The sequence below is a fragment of the Helianthus annuus genome, chromosome 5, assembly GCF_002127325.2.
Source record: "Helianthus annuus cultivar XRQ/B chromosome 5, HanXRQr2.0-SUNRISE, whole genome shotgun sequence".
Classification (NCBI taxonomy): Eukaryota; Viridiplantae; Streptophyta; class Magnoliopsida; order Asterales; family Asteraceae; genus Helianthus; species Helianthus annuus.
In genome coordinates, this window is record NC_035437.2 from 121421641 (window position 1) to 121439698 (window position 18058).

The 18058-nt window shown below is 34.4% G+C and overlaps 1 protein-coding gene and 2 long non-coding RNA genes across 3 annotated transcripts; all 3 read left to right on the forward strand.

Moving 5' to 3' along the window:
* The first annotated feature begins 3390 nt into the window (after positions 1 to 3390).
* LOC110940977 lies at positions 3391 to 6421 on the forward strand. Its single transcript, XR_004892819.1, has 3 exons — positions 3391 to 3580; positions 4908 to 6003; positions 6158 to 6421. It is a non-coding gene; the product is annotated as an uncharacterized LOC110940977 (long non-coding RNA).
* Positions 6422 to 8340: 1919 nt separating this feature from the next.
* LOC110940976 lies at positions 8341 to 12297 on the forward strand. The gene is made up of 3 exons (XR_004892820.1): positions 8341 to 9457; positions 10784 to 11879; positions 12034 to 12297. It is a non-coding gene; the product is annotated as an uncharacterized LOC110940976 (long non-coding RNA).
* Positions 12298 to 13505: 1208 nt separating this feature from the next.
* Positions 13506 to 14171, forward strand: LOC110940974 (calcium-binding protein CP1). Its single transcript, XM_022182551.2, has one exon. It carries the CDS (start codon positions 13579 to 13581, stop codon positions 14020 to 14022), a length of 444 nt encoding a protein of 147 aa, XP_022038243.1. The 5' UTR covers positions 13506 to 13578; the 3' UTR covers positions 14023 to 14171.
* Positions 14172 to 18058: the final 3887 nt, after the last annotated feature.

The following is an 18058-nucleotide window of genomic DNA, read 5'->3' on the forward strand; positions in this document are numbered from 1 at the left end:
GGTGGATTAAGGTCTCACTTCGCTAAAAGATGCTAATTTGGCACTTTTGTCAAAATGGTGGTGGCGTTTTAAAGTGGAAAAACAATCTCTTTGGAACAAAGTGTCGTGGCTATTCAAAGTTCCTCTCGGGTATTTAGTGTTTTGCCATATTTTAACAGATTTCCTGGTGTGTGGGGTTCTATTGTTAGGCTGGGGAATCAACTTTCTTCTCTTAATACTAAACTCTAATTAAAGGAAAGGTTGGTAATGGCGAATCAGTTCGCTTTTGATTGGATACTTGGGTGGGTTCGCAACCTCTTAAGCCTCTTAATGAATCGGTTGCTGATTGTTTTGACTCTGTCACCAGAACTTGGAAATGGGGATGGAGAACTAATGTACCAGAACCGGTTTTTTCCACTGAGATTCATTCGCTAGTGGATTTGGTACAGGCGCTTCAGTTAATAGGTGACATGGATAGATAGACTTGGACCAAAGAACGGGATGGTATCTTTACGGTTGCCTCAATGAAAAAAGTTCTCCACAAAGCGGTCGTGACAAGTTCGGTTAATAGGCAACCCACTTTCTGGAACAATTGGGTGCCTAAAAAGATTAACATCTTCTCTTGGAGAGCTAGCTTGGATCGCATCCCGTCAAGGGAGAACCTCGTTCATAGGAACATCAATTCGGATTCGGATCTATGTAGTCTTTGCAACTATGATATCGAATCAACCTCTCATATGCTTGTCTCATGCTCTATGGCCTCTTATGTTTCACAAGCAATTTCAAATTGGTGTAATGTGACTCTTATTTATGCCTTTTAAGTTCTGGATCTCTTGAATTTGCATAAGCTCTGTCATTTTGAAAAGAAGAAACGTAAAGTTCTTCAAGGGATTATTATGATAGCTTGTTGGTGCATTTGGAAGGCGATAAACGAGACAATCTTCTCAAGCAAAGAGACAACTGGTGCAAGGGTGATTGAAGATATAAAGTCGCTATGCTTTTGTGGATTAAAAATAGACCCCTTTTTAAAGTTTTAAGGTGGAGTCAGTGGTGTCTTACTAGTATGCTGTCTTTATAAAAGTTTACCGTTCGAAAAAAAAATTAATGCGAAGAAATAAAATTTGTTGTTTTTAGAAAAGTATAAAATTAAAACATTGATAACTTCACAGTATTAAACACAATATATTCATGAATTAATTAAATATACTAACATTTATTAACATTAATGTATAGTGTACATTTAATTTTATTTAGGTTAATTTATTGTGTACATTCATATGTGAACTAATATAAATTCACTTTTGAATTTCTACTGTAAGTAAGATTGTTTTTTTTTTTTTAGAAAGGCTAGGAAGTAATCTAGACAATCAATTGATTTAGTTAAGGGCTAAGATTAAATGAGTGAAATTTAAGAGAAAAAAAGAGGCGCGTGAGTTTGTGTAAGGGCATTCTAGTCAATCCAGTACAATAGTTTCTCTCTCCTCCAATTCCCCAATTTTTTAAACATTAATAACTTTTTTCATACGATATTAATTTTTTATAAAAATTGGACCAAAAAAAAAACGAGCGTTATTTATCTTTAAAATTAGTATACTATTGCTATATTTTCGAATTTTTTTTCGAAAACCCAGTTGCGTAAAACGCAATAGACAAAAAACGTAAAAAAATAATTTTTTCTAAAACGCAATGCACCAAAAACACAAAAAATGTCTTATTTCTAAAACGCAATGACCAGAAAACACAAAGAAATGTCTTATTTCTAAAACGCAATGGCATAAAAACACAAAAAAGTGTAATTTCTAAAACGCAATGGACTGAAAACACATAAAAATGTGTTTTACCTAAAACGTAATAGACTAAAAACACTTCAAAATGTGTTTTTCTCTACGCACTTGACCATAAAACACTTAAAAATGTCTTTTTTTCTAAAACGCAATAGCTTAAAAACACAAAAGAAAGTGTTTTTTCTAAAACGCAATGGACTGAAAATACATAAAAAGATGTTTTACCTAAAACGCAATGGAATAAAAACACTTCAAAAATGTGTTTTTCTAAAACGCAATGGGCAGAAAACACTTAAAAATATCTTATTTCTAAAACGTAATAGCCTAAAAACACAAAAGAAAGTGTTCTTTCTAAAACGCAATAAACTGAAAACACATAAAAATGTGTTTTACCTAAAACACAATGGACTAAAAACACTTCAAAATGTGTTTTTTCTAAAACGCAATGGACCAAAAAACACATAAAAATGTCTTTTTCTTTTAAACACAATGGCCTAAAAACACAAAAAAAAAAGTGTTCTCTTTAAAACGCATTGAACCAGAGTATGTTTTGTCTATGAATTATCTGAACTAGGAAGTAGGAGATCAAACACTGTATACGAATTTTTGTCTACGAAATGAGGTAATTTCTAGAAAATTAAATTTTCTGATGAAGTTTTATTAAAGCAGTTTAATAAAAAAAATTAAAAACTCGACACCGCCAGGGGCTGCCGTCCCTTGGATCCTGCTCCCAAGGGAGCTACCACCGGACCCCAGCCAAGGTTACTTTGTAAAACGCAATGACTCAATTCAAAAAACCCAGATCGTAAAAATACAATTCAAAAAATTCTTACATAGATCGAAGCCGATTTCTTCACTGATTGACGAAATTTGAATGTTAGAAACACTTATCAGCGATCGAATTGAACGAATCGAGTGATTTGCTTCAAAATCACAGGAAAAAAAATGAGACATTGTATGAAATTAAACTAGGTTTCTTCAAAAAAGTTGAAGAACACTTTGATTGGGTGTTTGAATCGTTGATTGGTGACGAAAATCGCATTATAATGTAGTGATTATTGAGATAGAAAGTGGAAAAAAGGTTGAAGATTGTGGGTTTCAAAGTTAGAGAGAGAAGAAGAAGTGAAAAGATTGAATAAAATTGACTAAAATACCCTTCCTTTTATAATCTTATTATTTTGTATCCTTTCTAACCAAAATAAAGTTCCTATTTATACCTCTCCCTTCTACTGTAAAACAATATTCGAACTAATGGCAATTTACGGTGTAAATTTAATGTGAATTTGCACATACATTCTTTCAGACGTAGTAACGAAATAAATTTTTTTTCCCATAGTGTATTTAAAGAGAAAATTTTTCTTTTTTCAGAACACATTTTCTTTAATTTAATTATTAATTCTATAATAATAACTTTTTGTTAATTTTTGACGAGTTGGATTGTTGCATTGTTAAGTGACCGAATATAATAAAGAAGTATACTAAAACTGTAACACCCCAAAAATGATAAATAATAAATAAAGAAATTAACTTGGTTAATGAAAGTCATGATATAATGATAATTAGTTAAATAAAAAAGGCTAAGTTAAAAACTCTCCCAAAGTGGGAGGGCTAATTGTATAACTAGTGAATAAAAAGGGTTAATTGAGAAATTAACAAAACAAAAACACAAACACGGTTGTGTTCGTGCGAACCAGGGGAGGAAGAAAGGGGAGCCAAAAACCCTAACTGCTAGATATCAAGAAATTGAAGCCTAAATCACAAGAAAATTCGATGCATGGGTCCTCTTTTTCGAAAATCTAACCCTAACTAATGAAGTGGTGAGTTTAATTTTCTGAAATTATGATTTGTAGAATGAGGGGTTAAACCCAATCTCGATTTCTTGTGTCAAATATGATAAATCTGAGTTAGAATTGCGTTTTAGAACAAGAATCATGCTTGAATTTAGATTGTATGAAAGATGTAGTAAAAACCCACTTTGTAAAGATTGTGTTATGAATAGGAAGCTTATGATGATTATGATTATGTGATAGTTTGATATATGATTTTGTTTGTAATACTTGAATGCTAGACAAACTGATTTAGGATGAAAAATCTATGTAAATCCGAATGAATATGAATGTTGTATGATGATAAACTAATAAGAATGTGCCTTATAGTCTTGTACCGAATACCATGATTATGATGCTTACAAGGTGTTTGATAAAATGCCTACAAAGTTTGTGTAAAATAGTTACTTTTGACAGCCTTAGATAGTCATCTTGTAAAGGTCGTATCTCATTCGTTATTAGGAGTTAGACAACGAGCCTTATATCGTTGAAAAGGTTATTTCGCATATTACATTTCATATTTGGTCATAAGAGGCTGGTTATGAGATTTAGTGGGTCAAAACAGCATGAAAAGTTAGTAAATTCGTTTTGACAGCAAGCTGTTTGGAAGCATTTCAGCTTCTGTGCTGATTTTGTAAAAATCATATAAAATCATAGGAATGTCCGATTGTTACGATCTTTATATGCTTAGAAAGATCTCTGAGTGTAGATCATTTCATATTTGAACATGAAGAACTGAATCAGAAGATAAATGGGTTAAAATGTGTCGTGAACAGCTGCTGCGCAGAAAGTTGCTGCACATTTTTAGTATAAATATTAAGTAAAAATAGTTGTATTGTTATGCACACTTGTATGAATCATGAACTACTGATTTTAATAAATTATTAGTAAGTTATTTGATTGTTTTAAGTGCCTAAAACACTTACCAACTAGTCTATGCATATGATTGCACCAACGGGTCGAAAACGGGTTGTTGATAGAAAATAGTAGAATGGATGTGTAAAAACCAAGGTGTTAAGAAATGGTATGAAATGTTTAATGTATGAAACAAGTTGCCTAACTTAGAGAATGTTATCATTCTAAGTATGGAATTTTGAAAGAATAATGAACATGATGTAAATACATAATTATGCATGCTAGAAGCTCATGTATGACTTTTGTGATGATGGAATGATAAATTGTTAGATTGATTAGCATTGTAGTATTATGATACATGTTGAACTCGTTAAGCGATTGACACGTGAATAGAAGTGTGATTAGTGATGCGTATGATTACGTATACTAACTATTGAATGGATGTAATGGAATGAGATAATAGGAACGTGTCAAGGAGAGCTCAAGCATAGGAGGATAACGGGTCAAGATAAGGCAAGGTGACAAATACACTTATTGGAATACTCAAGGTAAGTGATTTCTATAATCACTTCTTTAGTTGTTTAAGTAATATAATGTTTTAATTATTAAGTTCATATAAAGTTGAGGTTAAATCAATGGATTATTTTGATAAATGCACGAATGGGTCGAATAATTCATAGATGAATAACAAGCCGAATACGTATAAGTTAAGAAATTCCTTAACTCGGATGTTGGACTTCAAGATCACGTGATAGAATATTATATTACAATCATATAGGAAGAAACGTGACGCAAAACGGACGAAAAATGAGAGAGTTGTGTCCGTTTCAGTAAGGATTAATGGCTAGGAAAAGTGCAGAGTTGACACGGCCGGGTGGTGAACTGACACGGCCGGGTGAAGGTTCTGTCAAAAATGTTATTTATGTGATTTATGCGCCGTAGGCTTCGGTATATTATCCGTGAACTACGACGGGCCTCCCAAACATGATTTCGAGTGTTTCCTTGACGATTATAAGTTGTAAACCCAAGTCTAAGCCTCATGTAATTTATATAAGAGTGTGATAGATGTATGTAATGAAGTTGGACATGTATTACATGTAAATGTATACAAAAATACGTACGGAACACGTAGGTATGAATACATGATTGTAGGTATGATTAAATGTATATTAGGTATGTAGATGTGTATGATTGTAAGTTTGTATGTGTGCAAGTATGTGCGAATGCATGATTTGGATGCATTTGAGAATTAGCGTTACTAATAATGCCCTTGGGTTTGAAATATAAGTTGATTGGATGCATTTAAATGGTTAACGTCCTTTTTATGAAGATGTAGTAAATGAATATGTTGAGATTACGGGTTTGGCTAACCAAGTTATTATTGAGTATGTTTGAAAGTGCAGGTTATGAATGTCGGACTTTCGAAGTGTTGATATAATAATGAAACGGTTGAATGTTGAAAGGATAATCGGATTGAAGTAACTTATGCGGTTAGAATATGCTATGGACGTTTTAGTTTATACAATATTATATGTTTGGTCGTCACCATCTACTAACAGGTTAGTTGTATGAGAGTATATGTCATACCCATTTAATTGGATAATCGAATGCGTAAGAGAAATGAAAGTACGCACACGAATGGAACTAAAATGACGGTTTTATAAGCAAACAAGTATAATGACTAACTTTTTAAAGCTTTGTTGTTGAATGTAGGTAATTCCTCAATTTTGGCGACTTGGAGAATCGGAGCGAGCGCGTGTTCGTGTTATGCGATACCAAACGCTTCCGCTAGCTTGTTCAAATGTTTTTGATCCAAAATTTGTTGTATTGGTATTTAGTAGTATCTTGTTGAACGAATTGTAGAATTGTATCTAGTTTGTTTATGTTTAAAACAGGGGTATGCTCGTTTTATGGACGGGTCATGCCCGATTTTTTGTTAAATTATAGTTTGATAATATCACATTTAGGAAGGTGAAATTTTGGGCGTAACAAGTTGGTATCAGAGCCTAGGTTTGAGGGATTCGAGCAAGAGTATCAGTGCTTGAACTCAAACCGATGGCTCGTGCAAAAGTGTGCTCGCTCCGAGATCGCCAATGAGGTAAAATTTTAAATTTTTGATTAATATAAGTATGTATAGTGTGTTACGGTATAAGTTTTAAGGTTCAAGTAGGTTATGGGTGATAAGGCGTGTAAAATAAGAAGTCCCGGGACCCGTGTAGCTGAAAACGGACCCGGTAAATGGTCGGAACACTCAAAAGAAATTCAGCAGCGTTTCAGCAAACGGGAGGCCGTCGCCGACGGGCTCCTGGCCGTCGCCGACGCCCCCTTAGTCCCGACGCCCTAAGTGTCTGCCGACGGGCAAAAGTGGCCGAAGCCACATTCCAGGACCCGTCGCCGACGGGTGTAAGGCCGTCGCCGACGGCTTGTGGAGTAACAATCTGCTAAAAAATTTTATTTTAGTATTATTTTCGCGTTTCGAGTTACCGGGTTGTCCGAAGGCCCATTCGAATGTTTATGTAGGGTCCAAATAATGCCTAATAAGATGTATCTAACCACAATTAGTGGTTACGATGGAAAGAAACTTGTAAAGGCCTTGTTTTCGTACTTTGAGTTTCTAAATTGTCTAAAAGCTTAATGAATGTTCGTGTAAGATCTATATAAGGCCTAGTACGACATATGTGACCATGATTAGTGGATAAGATAGACGGAATATGCTAATCATTTATTTATATGCTATTTATAAGGCCAAGAGCACGCGGGTTATGTGAAGGGTAAGCGCCAATTGTTCGGAAGGAATGATCCGTGAATGCGGTCTAGGACCGGCATCAAGGCAAGTAATAAGACGAATTGACCCCTGGTACGTATACTCAACGCGTTGATGTATGAAATAGTATAATTAGGCAAGTGAAAGAAAAATCTAAATGAATATAACAACGACATGGTAAAGGAGTTTTAAAAATGTAACACGTGCCGAAACTTAATTCTTCGGGCATAATGTGGCGATTACGCGAAGACACGAAACTAGTACGTGGATTGTGTACCTGGCCAGTACACAAGAAACGTATGACGTTCGTGAGACCGCGATAATTGTTACATGTATGTCCGTTAGAATTGGGTAGCAGGTGGGCGTACGGGTGAAATGAGTAGTAAGACTCTCGGGAGATTGAGAGTACTACGTAAGAGTACAAAATGCAAGTGATAAGAATAAAATGTTGAATCCGTAAGAAGTACGGACCAACAATGTATGAATGCAATGCTTGAATCCGCGAGACGGATTCAAGGAATGAAAGATATGAATGCAATGCTTGAATCCGCGAGACGGATTCAAGGAATGAAAGATATGAATGCAATGCTTGAATCCGCGAGACGGATTCAAGGAATGAAAGATATGAATGCAATGCTTGAATCCGCAAGACGGATTCAAGGAATGAAAGATATGAATGCAATGCTTGAATCCGCGAGACGGATTCAAGGAACGAAAGATACGAATGCAATGCTTGAATCCGCGAGACGGATTCAAGGAATGAAAGATACGAATGCAATGCTTGAATCTGCGAGACGGATTCAAAGAATGAAAGATATGGATGCAGTGCTTGAATCCGCGAGACGGATTCAAGAAATGAAAGGCATGAATGCAATGTTCAAATCCGCGAAGCGGACTTAAGGTATAAAAAGGCGAAAACTAGTCTACATAAGAAGAGTCAATAGTTTGACCATGATTGCGTCAAACAAGTCATATAAGTAAATGTAAAGCAAATGAACAAAGGAATGACAAGAATGAAGATATTCGAATGTGAAGTAATTACGTACCAAACAAATAAATGTTCCTTAAGTGATGTGATTCAGTTTATGCTTGAACTTCTATATATATATATATATATATATATATATATGAATATATTTATGCAAATGCGTTTTGTACAAGAATGGTCGAAAGGACAAATGGGTCATACAGGTCAGATGGCGATCGCCATTTGAACTCGGTAGCTAATGTTTTGGTTGTTAAGTTTTATACTCATAACTAAACTTGATGAATAGACGCGCAATGTCACTAACCGGAAAGGAATGATTACCGTAAAGTATGGATAATGAATCAATGGAATTTACTTCCGTCAGGTACGTATAAAAAGGGTTGTAACTTTAGTATGAGGTTATGACTCGACTAGAGAGGGATGCGTCAGAATAGAATATGTGTATACAAAACCGTAATGAAAAATGTGAAGTGAACTTCTAAATGTTCGTAATGATCATCGAGTGGTATTGAACCTGAATGCTCATAACTGTGGAAATTCTGATAGAATATAAGAGACGACAAGTATCGTTAAGAAATGCTAACTTTGATGTTCGGCTTGTCGGCCATGTTCATTTGAACAACAAATTGTAGGAAAGATACGCATGGCACGTATAACAATAGTAACCATGGAAATGAATAAAATAATGATGACTAGGGATTGGTTATCGCAAGAAAATTTAAAATCTTGATAAGTATGAACAATACGTTAGGATGCTAGTTTCAAATTGTGGACTATGGGATGTGTGATTAGTCAATTTCTCACAACATTCTTATGTAAGTCGTCCAATGTAACTTGAATGAGTGGATGAACGAAGAATAAGACTAGACGGGTTGTAGAAGAAAAGAAAGAGGTTTCGGGGACGAAACCTTCTTTAAGGGGGGTAGACTTGTAACACCCCAAAAATGATAAATAATAAATAAAGAAATTAACTTGGTTAATGAAAGTCATGATATAATGATAATTAGTTAAATAAAAAAGGCTAAGTTAAAAACTCTCCCAAAGTGGGAGGGCTAATTGTGTAACTAGTGAATAAAAAGGGTTAATTGAGAAATTAACAAAACAAAAACACAAACACGGTTGTGTTCGTGCGAACCAGGGGAGGAAGAAAGGGGAGCCAAAAACCCTAACTGCTAGATATCAAGAAATTGAAGCCTAAATCACAAGAAAATTCGATGCATGGGTCCTCTTTTTCGAAAATCTAACCCTAACTAATGAAGTGGTGAGTTTAATTTTCTGAAATTATGATTTGTAGAATGAGGGGTTAAACCCAATCTCGATTTCTTGTGTCAAATATGATAAATCTGAGTTAGAATTGCGTTTTAGAACAAGAATCATGCTTGAATTTAGATTGTATGAAAGATGTAGTAAAAACCCACTTTGTAAAGATTGTGTTATGAATAGGAAGCTTATGATGATTATGATTATGTGATAGTTTGATATATGATTTTGTTTGTAATACTTGAATGCTAGACAAACTGATTTAGGATGAAAAATCTATGTAAATCCGAATGAATATGAATGTTGTATGATGATAAACTAATAAGAATGTGCCTTATAGTCTTGTACCGAATACCATGATTATGATGCTTACAAGGTGTTTGATAAAATGCCTACAAAGTTTGTGTAAAATAGTTACTTTTGACAGCCTTAGATAGTCATCTTGTAAAGGTCGTATCTCATTCGTTATTAGGAGTTAGACAACGAGCCTTATATCGTTGAAAAGGTTATTTCGCATATTACATTTCATATTTGGTCATAAGAGACTGGTTATGAGATTTAGTGGGTCAAAATAGCATGAAAAGTTAGTAAATTCGTTTTGACAGCAAGCTGTTTGGAAGCATTTCAGCTTCTGTGCTGATTTTGTAAAAATCATATAAAATCATAGGAATGTCCGATTGTTACGATCTTTATATGCTTAGAAAGATCTCTGAGTGTAGATCATTTCATATTTGAACATGAAGAACTGAATCAGAAGATAAATGGGTTAAAATGTGTCGTGAACAGCTGCTGCGCAGAAAGTTGCTGCACATTTTTAGTATAAATATTAAGTAAAAATAGTTGTATTGTTATGCACACTTGTATGAATCATGAACTACTGATTTTAATAAATTATTAGTAAGTTATTTGATTGTTTTAAGTGCCTAAAACACTTACCAACTAGTCTATGCATATGATTGCACCAACGGGTCGAAACGGGTTGTTGATAGAAAATAGTAGAATGGATGTGTAAAAACCAAGGTGTTAAGAAATGGTATGAAATGTTTAATGTATGAAACAAGTTGCCTAACTTAGAGAATGTTATCATTCTAAGTATGGAATTTTGAAAGAATAATGAACATGATGTAAATACATAATTATGCATGCTAGAAGCTCATGTATGACTTTTGTGATGATGGAATGATAAATTGTTAGATTGATTAGCATTGTAGTATTATGATACATGTTGAACTCGTTAAGCGATTGACACGTGAATAGAAGTGTGATTAGTGATGCGTATGATTACGTATACTAACTATTGAATGGATGTAATGGAATGAGATAATAGGAACGTGTCAAGGAGAGCTCAAGCATAGGAGGATAACGGGTCAAGATAAGGCAAGGTGACAAATACACTTATTGGAATACTCAAGGTAAGTGATTTCTATAATCACTTCTTTAGTTGTTTAAGTAATATAATGTTTTAATTATTAAGTTCATATAAAGTTGAGGTTAAATCAATGGATTATTTTGATAAATGCACGAATGGGTCGAATAATTCATAGATGAATAACAAGCCGAATACGTATAAGTTAAGAAATTCCTTAACTCGGATGTTGGACTTCAAGATCACGTGATAGAATATTATATTACAATCATATAGGAAGAAACGTGACGCAAAACGGACGAAAAATGAGAGAGTTGTGTCCGTTTCAGTAAGGATTAATGGCTAGGAAAAGTGCAGAGTTGACACGGCCGGGTGGTGAACTGACACGGCCGGGTGAAGGTTCTGTCAAAAATGTTATTTATGTGATTTATGCGCCGTAGGCTTCGGTATATTATCCGTGAACTACGACGGGCCTCCCAAACATGATTTCGAGTGTTTCCTTGACGATTATAAGTTGTAAACCCAAGTCTAAGCCTCATGTAATTTATATAAGAGTGTGATAGATGTATGTAATGAAGTTGGACATGTATTACATGTAAATGTATACAAAAATACGTACGGAACACGTAGGTATGAATACATGATTGTAGGTATGATTAAATGTATATTAGGTATGTAGATGTGTATGATTGTAAGTTTGTATGTGTGCAAGTATGTGCGAATGCATGATTTGGATGCATTTGAGAATTAGCGTTACTAATAATGCCCTTGGGTTTGAAATATAAGTTGATTGGATGCATTTAAATGGTTAACGTCCTTTTTATGAAGATGTAGTAAATGAATATGTTGAGATTACGGGTTTGGCTAACCAAGTTATTATTGAGTATGTTTGAAAGTGCAGGTTATGAATGTCGGACTTTCGAAGTGTTGATATAATAATGAAACGGTTGAATGTTGAAAGGATAATCGGATTGAAGTAACTTATGCGGTTAGAATATGCTATGGACGTTTTAGTTTATACAATATTATATGTTTGGTCGTCACCATCTACTAACAGGTTAGTTGTATGAGAGTATATGTCATACCCATTTAATTGGATAATCGAATGCGTAAGAGAAATGAAAGTACGCACACGAATGGAACTAAAATGACGGTTTTATAAGCAAACAAGTATAATGACTAACTTTTTAAAGCTTTGTTGTTGAATGTAGGTAATTCCTCAATTTTGGCGACTTGGAGAATCGGAGCGAGCGCGTGTTCGTGTTATGCGATATCAAACGCTTCCGCTAGCTTGTTCAAATGTTTTTGATCCAAAATTTGTTGTATTGGTATTTAGTAGTATCTTGTTGAACGAATTGTAGAATTGTATCTAGTTTGTTTATGTTTAAAACAGGGGTATGCTCGTTTTATGGACGGGTCATGCCCGATTTTTTGTTAAATTATAGTTTGATAATATCACATTTAGGAAGGTGAAATTTTGGGCGTAACAAAAACGCTTTTCACTATAACACGTTTTTAATAATTAAAGAGCATTTTCTTTTTTAGAGACCTTATATTTAAAAAAAAAAATACTTTCCCTCTGTCTCTTTATATTAAAAAAAAAAAATACTTTCCCTCTGTCTTTTAATATTTCGTGGACCTAATAAAAGAAAACCACCCTTATGGCTAACACCATAACTTTCCATACAATTTATTCTTTTTATCAACTCTCTCCGTGGAAAAAGAATAAAGCACAAATATTAAATCATAACTTTTATAAAGAACCATTCTATACCCTATACCCAAACATTTATTTTCTTATCTGATACCATTTCACATACACAGAAACGGCTATTAAAAATTCAAGAGGTTACGATTTAACATTCAGACGTATAAACTCCCGTTTAACATATACACAAACAGTCATTTAAAATTAGCGTTGGCAAATCGTGTCTTAACAGGTTTAACAAGTCTTTGACGATGCGAACAAGAAAAGTTCTAAACATTAATACGACTCCTTTAACTGTTTTATATCTAATATCTATAACACAGTTGTGTGTTTTATATACCAAAAAGAAGAAATGATGCATCCTAACCTTCTAATTCTTTTTAAATTAATTAATTATGCTTTTATTTATGAGTTTTAGTATAATATTTGAAATTTCATCGAGATAGAAGGTAAATAGTCAACAAGATACGTCGCTACCCCTTTTTGAATAACGAAACTAATTCTTTTAAAAACTACATCCATAGATCTCGGGGTTATAACATTACTAGGCATGACCCTTTGAACTTCGCTAAATAGGTCCACAGCATCTGGCACAAATAACCCAAAACTATGAAAAACAAATGGAATAAACTCGTGCTGGTTGTCAAGACACGCTTTCTCGTGTTTTGGTCACTTTACCTGAACCAGCTTTTAAGGCATCCTGTCCCACCGAGAAAACACTAATTTAAATTATTTAAAAAACTAAAAGTTTACATAACGTATTTTTTAGCAAACAAATTTAATCGTGTTTTATACATGTTACCTCTTACCTACCCTACTTAAAATTCATAGTAACCACGAATTAAAATATAGAACAGCCGTTCGTGAAGTGTGTGGGTATAGTCAGCCCGTTATAAACTATTCCATGGGCCCCCAAATAAAACCCGATTCCCGCCTATATATACGCAACGAATCTCCCACCATCCCATATTTCCTACTTTCTCGTACAACAAACACTTTCAACAACCTTATTTTCGTCCAAATCCCAAACCACAAAAACACCGTCACTATGTGTCCAACAGGATCTTCCGTATGGCCGGCAAGACCCCTCTCGGACCTCCGGTCCGCATTCGAGATCCTGGACGTCGACCACGACGGCAAAATCAGCCACCAGGATCTCAAAACCTCCTACACCGATGCAGACGACGATGTCATCGGCTCGATGATAACGGTAGCCGATTCGAACAACGACGGTTACGTTGAGTACGAGGAGTTCGAGAGCGTGTTGAATAGTGATGTTGCAGGTAACAACGGCGTGTTGGAAGAGGTGTTTAAGGCGATGGATGGAGACGGTGACGGGAAGGTAGGGTTTAGTGATCTTAGGAGGTATCTTGGGTGTGCTGGATTTGAGGTTGATGATGATGAGATTAAGGCGATGATTAAGTTGGGTGGTGGAGATGGGAATAGAGATGGAGTTACGTTTGAAGGGTTTGTGAAGATACTTGCTGTTTGATTGTTGATGATGATATTGATGAATATAGAGACAAGTTATATGGTTTATGTTTATCGGTTAGACCGACTATTTTCATTGTTGTTGTTATTATACATGTGAAAGTTATTGGAATTATTCGATGAATTGAAATCATGAATAAGTTTTTTGGATTTTGAGTTTCTGATTGGGGTTTTTATTTATTGCTGTTTTGATGATGATTAATACCCGGAGGATAAAATGTAGTTTCTAAATAAGGTTAAGACAACGTACGGTTTTCGGGGAACGCCGTAACCAAGTCTGACCAAACCAGTGCGGATCTTTGATCCGGTTAAGACAACGTAGTTTAAGTAGATCTTGGCTAGGTCCGCCATTTAGACGGTGTGACATTGGATCACTGAAAAAGAAAGTCAACGTTAAAAAAAAATAAGGTTAGAAAATCAAGAATTTTGTAGCTACTATGTTAGCCATATGCTTTTTTTTTTTTTTGGTATTTGAATAATGAGTTGATAGCACAAATGGAATATTTGGTTTGATGATATTACATGCTTGGTCTTCAGGAATGAAAAATTGTAAATTTAGTCCAAATATATGGCTGGGTTGCACGTTTAGGACTAAACACTAAATTCAGCGGCTCATGGTTTAACATTTATTATTATTATTATTATTATTATTATTATTATTATTATTATTATTATTATTATTATTATTATTATTATTATTATTATTATTATTATTATTATTATTATTGTTATTGTTATTATTATTACTATTATTATTAGTATTGTTGTTGTTGTTATTATTATTATTATTATTATTATTATTATTATTATTATTATTATTATTATTATTATTACATATACATTACTAAAATGGGGGAATAGTGTCAGGCAGCTGTCTGACACTCTCTCATTGGACCAACACGTTTATTATTTTATATCCATTATAAATTATGTTTTTGCCCACAACTCAAAATAAAATTACGCTTTTTGTCCCCATCTCAAAATTACGATCTTGCCCTCAATTCAAAATTATGACTTCGCCTGGCACTCCCCCATTGTACCAACCAGTTTGTTATTTTATATCCATTCTACAATTACGTTTTTGCCCCTCTTTAAAATTACGGTTTTGCCCTCAGCTCAAAATAAAATTACGCTTTTGTCCCCAACTCAAAATTACGATTTTTCCCTCCATTCAAAATTAAATTGTAGTTTTGCCCTCAGCTCAGAATTACCTTTTCGCCCCCCCCCCCTTCAAAATTAAATTATGTTTTTGCCATTAGTTAAAAATTACGATTTTGCCCTCTGTTAAAAAATGTGATTTTTCCGCGTTTAAAAAATTGTGATTTCGCCCTCAATTCAAAATTACGTTTTTTCCCCAGTTCAAAATAAAATTGTGCTTTTGCCTCCAGCTTAAAATTACGATTGTGCCCTTAGTTCAAATTTATATTACGCTGTTACCCCAAGTTCAAAATTACGAATTTGCCCCTGTGAAAATTTACAACTTTGCCCCTGTTTCAAATTTACAAAACTGCCATTACTTTAGCTTTTGGCAAATTACGATTTTACCCCAGTCAAAAAATACAACATTCCCTCAGTTAAAAATTACAATATTGCCATTGTTTTAGTTTTTTTTTTCAAAACTATAAAAGTGTTTTGTTTTAATTGGTTGACTCGATTTAATTGTTTTTCGTGTCAATGAGCTGCCTAACACTCGCTCATTATTCGGCTATCGCCCCGCAACGCGCACGGGGCATCAACTAGTTATGTATATTTGCAAACGGCCGTTAGATATATACGCAAATAGACGTTTCAAATTTAGGGACCCATGATTTGACATAAAGTATCCCAAACACCTTTGATTCAAGCTTAAACAACGGTTCTACGAGGATGTGGGATTAGAAAACAAAGAGTGTAAATATAGATAACTGATTTCAAATTTGTTTGAATTTTGATTTTCCCGTATTATGAATATTCTTACATGACTTGTTTTGTAGAGTTACACTATTTGGTGAAATCATTGCCGATTTAGGTAAGCATTTCGCGATAATCTATACTTTTACTAAAGCAAAACAAGTTGAGGCAACGTGTCAACTCCTTAGGCCAAAGAATTGTAGTTTAGGCGCTAAAACCTTTTGGTGCAGAACACTGTCTACAAAAAGGCTGATGTTGATGTGAACAAGAGACATTTTTGTTATTTGTTCTTTTAGGGTGTAAGGAGTGGACGGCAAACCCATTTGGCAAAGTGAGTTTGCCACTCGGTAACACCACTACCAACAAAATTTTAGTCATCAAAGTTTACCAAATCGATAGGATGATGCCGAGCGGTGAAGAAGTGTGAGTGTGTATAAGGAGTGGGGTCCATGCCATCTCAACCAATCACAACTTTTTCCTTTTTTTTTAAATAGTTTACTATTTCACCAAGTGTCTAAACCATTGCCAACACTTTTCACCAAAGTTTAAACACTTTTGACTGATTGACATGGCGCGCTCTGATTGGTTAGTTTTTTGGTTTGCCACTCCAAAGTGTTTAACCACTCCTTACACCCTTAGTTGGTGAAACACCCTAACACATAATAACCTTGAAAAGACGCAGCGGAAAACGAGCCTTAAAAATTTCTTTCTTATTTAGCTTCATTACTTGCATTAAACCTCAAATTAAATTATATCAAACATTTTTTTTTATATACTACAACATACATTCTTAAAATTTATACTTTAAGTCAATACATAAATCAAGCTATATAACTGCTCTTTTCCGTACAATCCTTGCTAACCCGACAAGCTCATACCTGCATTGCCTTCAAATCTCAAAGCACAACATTAGTAAACATCAATGTCTAAATATGTTGAAAACATTCATCCATGCCTTTAAAACATCTCAGATTCACACATGTAAACATTCCTAATTCCTACATACATACAAACATACACACCTGCATATATATTTACGCACACAATCACATATCCACACATACATACGAGCTCTCGCTTACCACTTTTAATCACTTAAATGCATATACCTTTACATAATCACGACTTACATGATTTAAATTCTATACTTACCATCCTGCACATCCACTCATTCTTAGAATCGATTACTTATAGACTTCTTTCACTAACACGAAAGGAAAATCCATACTTTCGTTATCCGGAGGCTCATAACATCACTTGTGTTCTAGTTCGGCTTTAAAATAAATTATGGGACATTGGAAATCATTAAACATCGAGTCTAGATGCGAAACTAAACATGAAATGGTTTTGATAACTTAATAATGCATAGAAACAAGTTTCATGAGTCAAAACAACAAAATTCAAACAAATTTCGGAAATTTAGGGCGTCGCCGCACGCGACGGGGTGGGCGTCGCGCGACGCCACGCTTCGTTTTCGACAGAAAGTATGTCCTTTGCTGCTGAACATGCCCAGCTCCATTTTTGACAATTTTTCAAACTTATAATTGCCATATCTTTCGTTCTAGACGCCCCTTTTGTGTGATTCTTTTTCCTACGCGTCCGTAATTAAAATACGGATCTGTTCATCATAATTAATTGCGTAAAAACCCAGTTTATAAGTTAAAACCTTAAAATTTCCTTTTCCGAATATTCGACCCGTTTAGTCTCTAAGTACATTACATGGTTACTATCTACAATCGATCTAACATTCTTATCCATTTAGGCTTACCAAGCATTTGCATTTTCGCTCCCATTACGGGGTTCACGTCCGCGTCTACGTTCACCAATATATTTGTATCTTCCTAAACACTTAATCCACATTTAACCTCTTAATTTATTCGATCCGTTCAGGGGACTTTTAAGTATTTAAGCATCAAGCTCGCTCTTTACTTTTCGCATTCTTATATTAATTAACTACTTTCGGTCACAACTATCATTCTTACCCTAGTAATCTCAAATTTTACCTGTTCATACATAACTCCCTATACATGCTAATAAGTGAGTCAGATGTCACTACCTTGTGCATCCGTGTTCGTAACCGCTTCCTTGCCTCATTTTGACCCGTTAGCCTTCCATGATTGGTCCATGCTAGTGTGGTTCCTATTTTT

Excerpts from the sequence above, each read along its gene's own strand:
- LOC110940974 (XM_022182551.2), top strand. The coding sequence starts at position 13,579 with ATGTGTCCAACAGGATCTTCCGTATGGCCGGCAAGACCCCTCTCGGAC.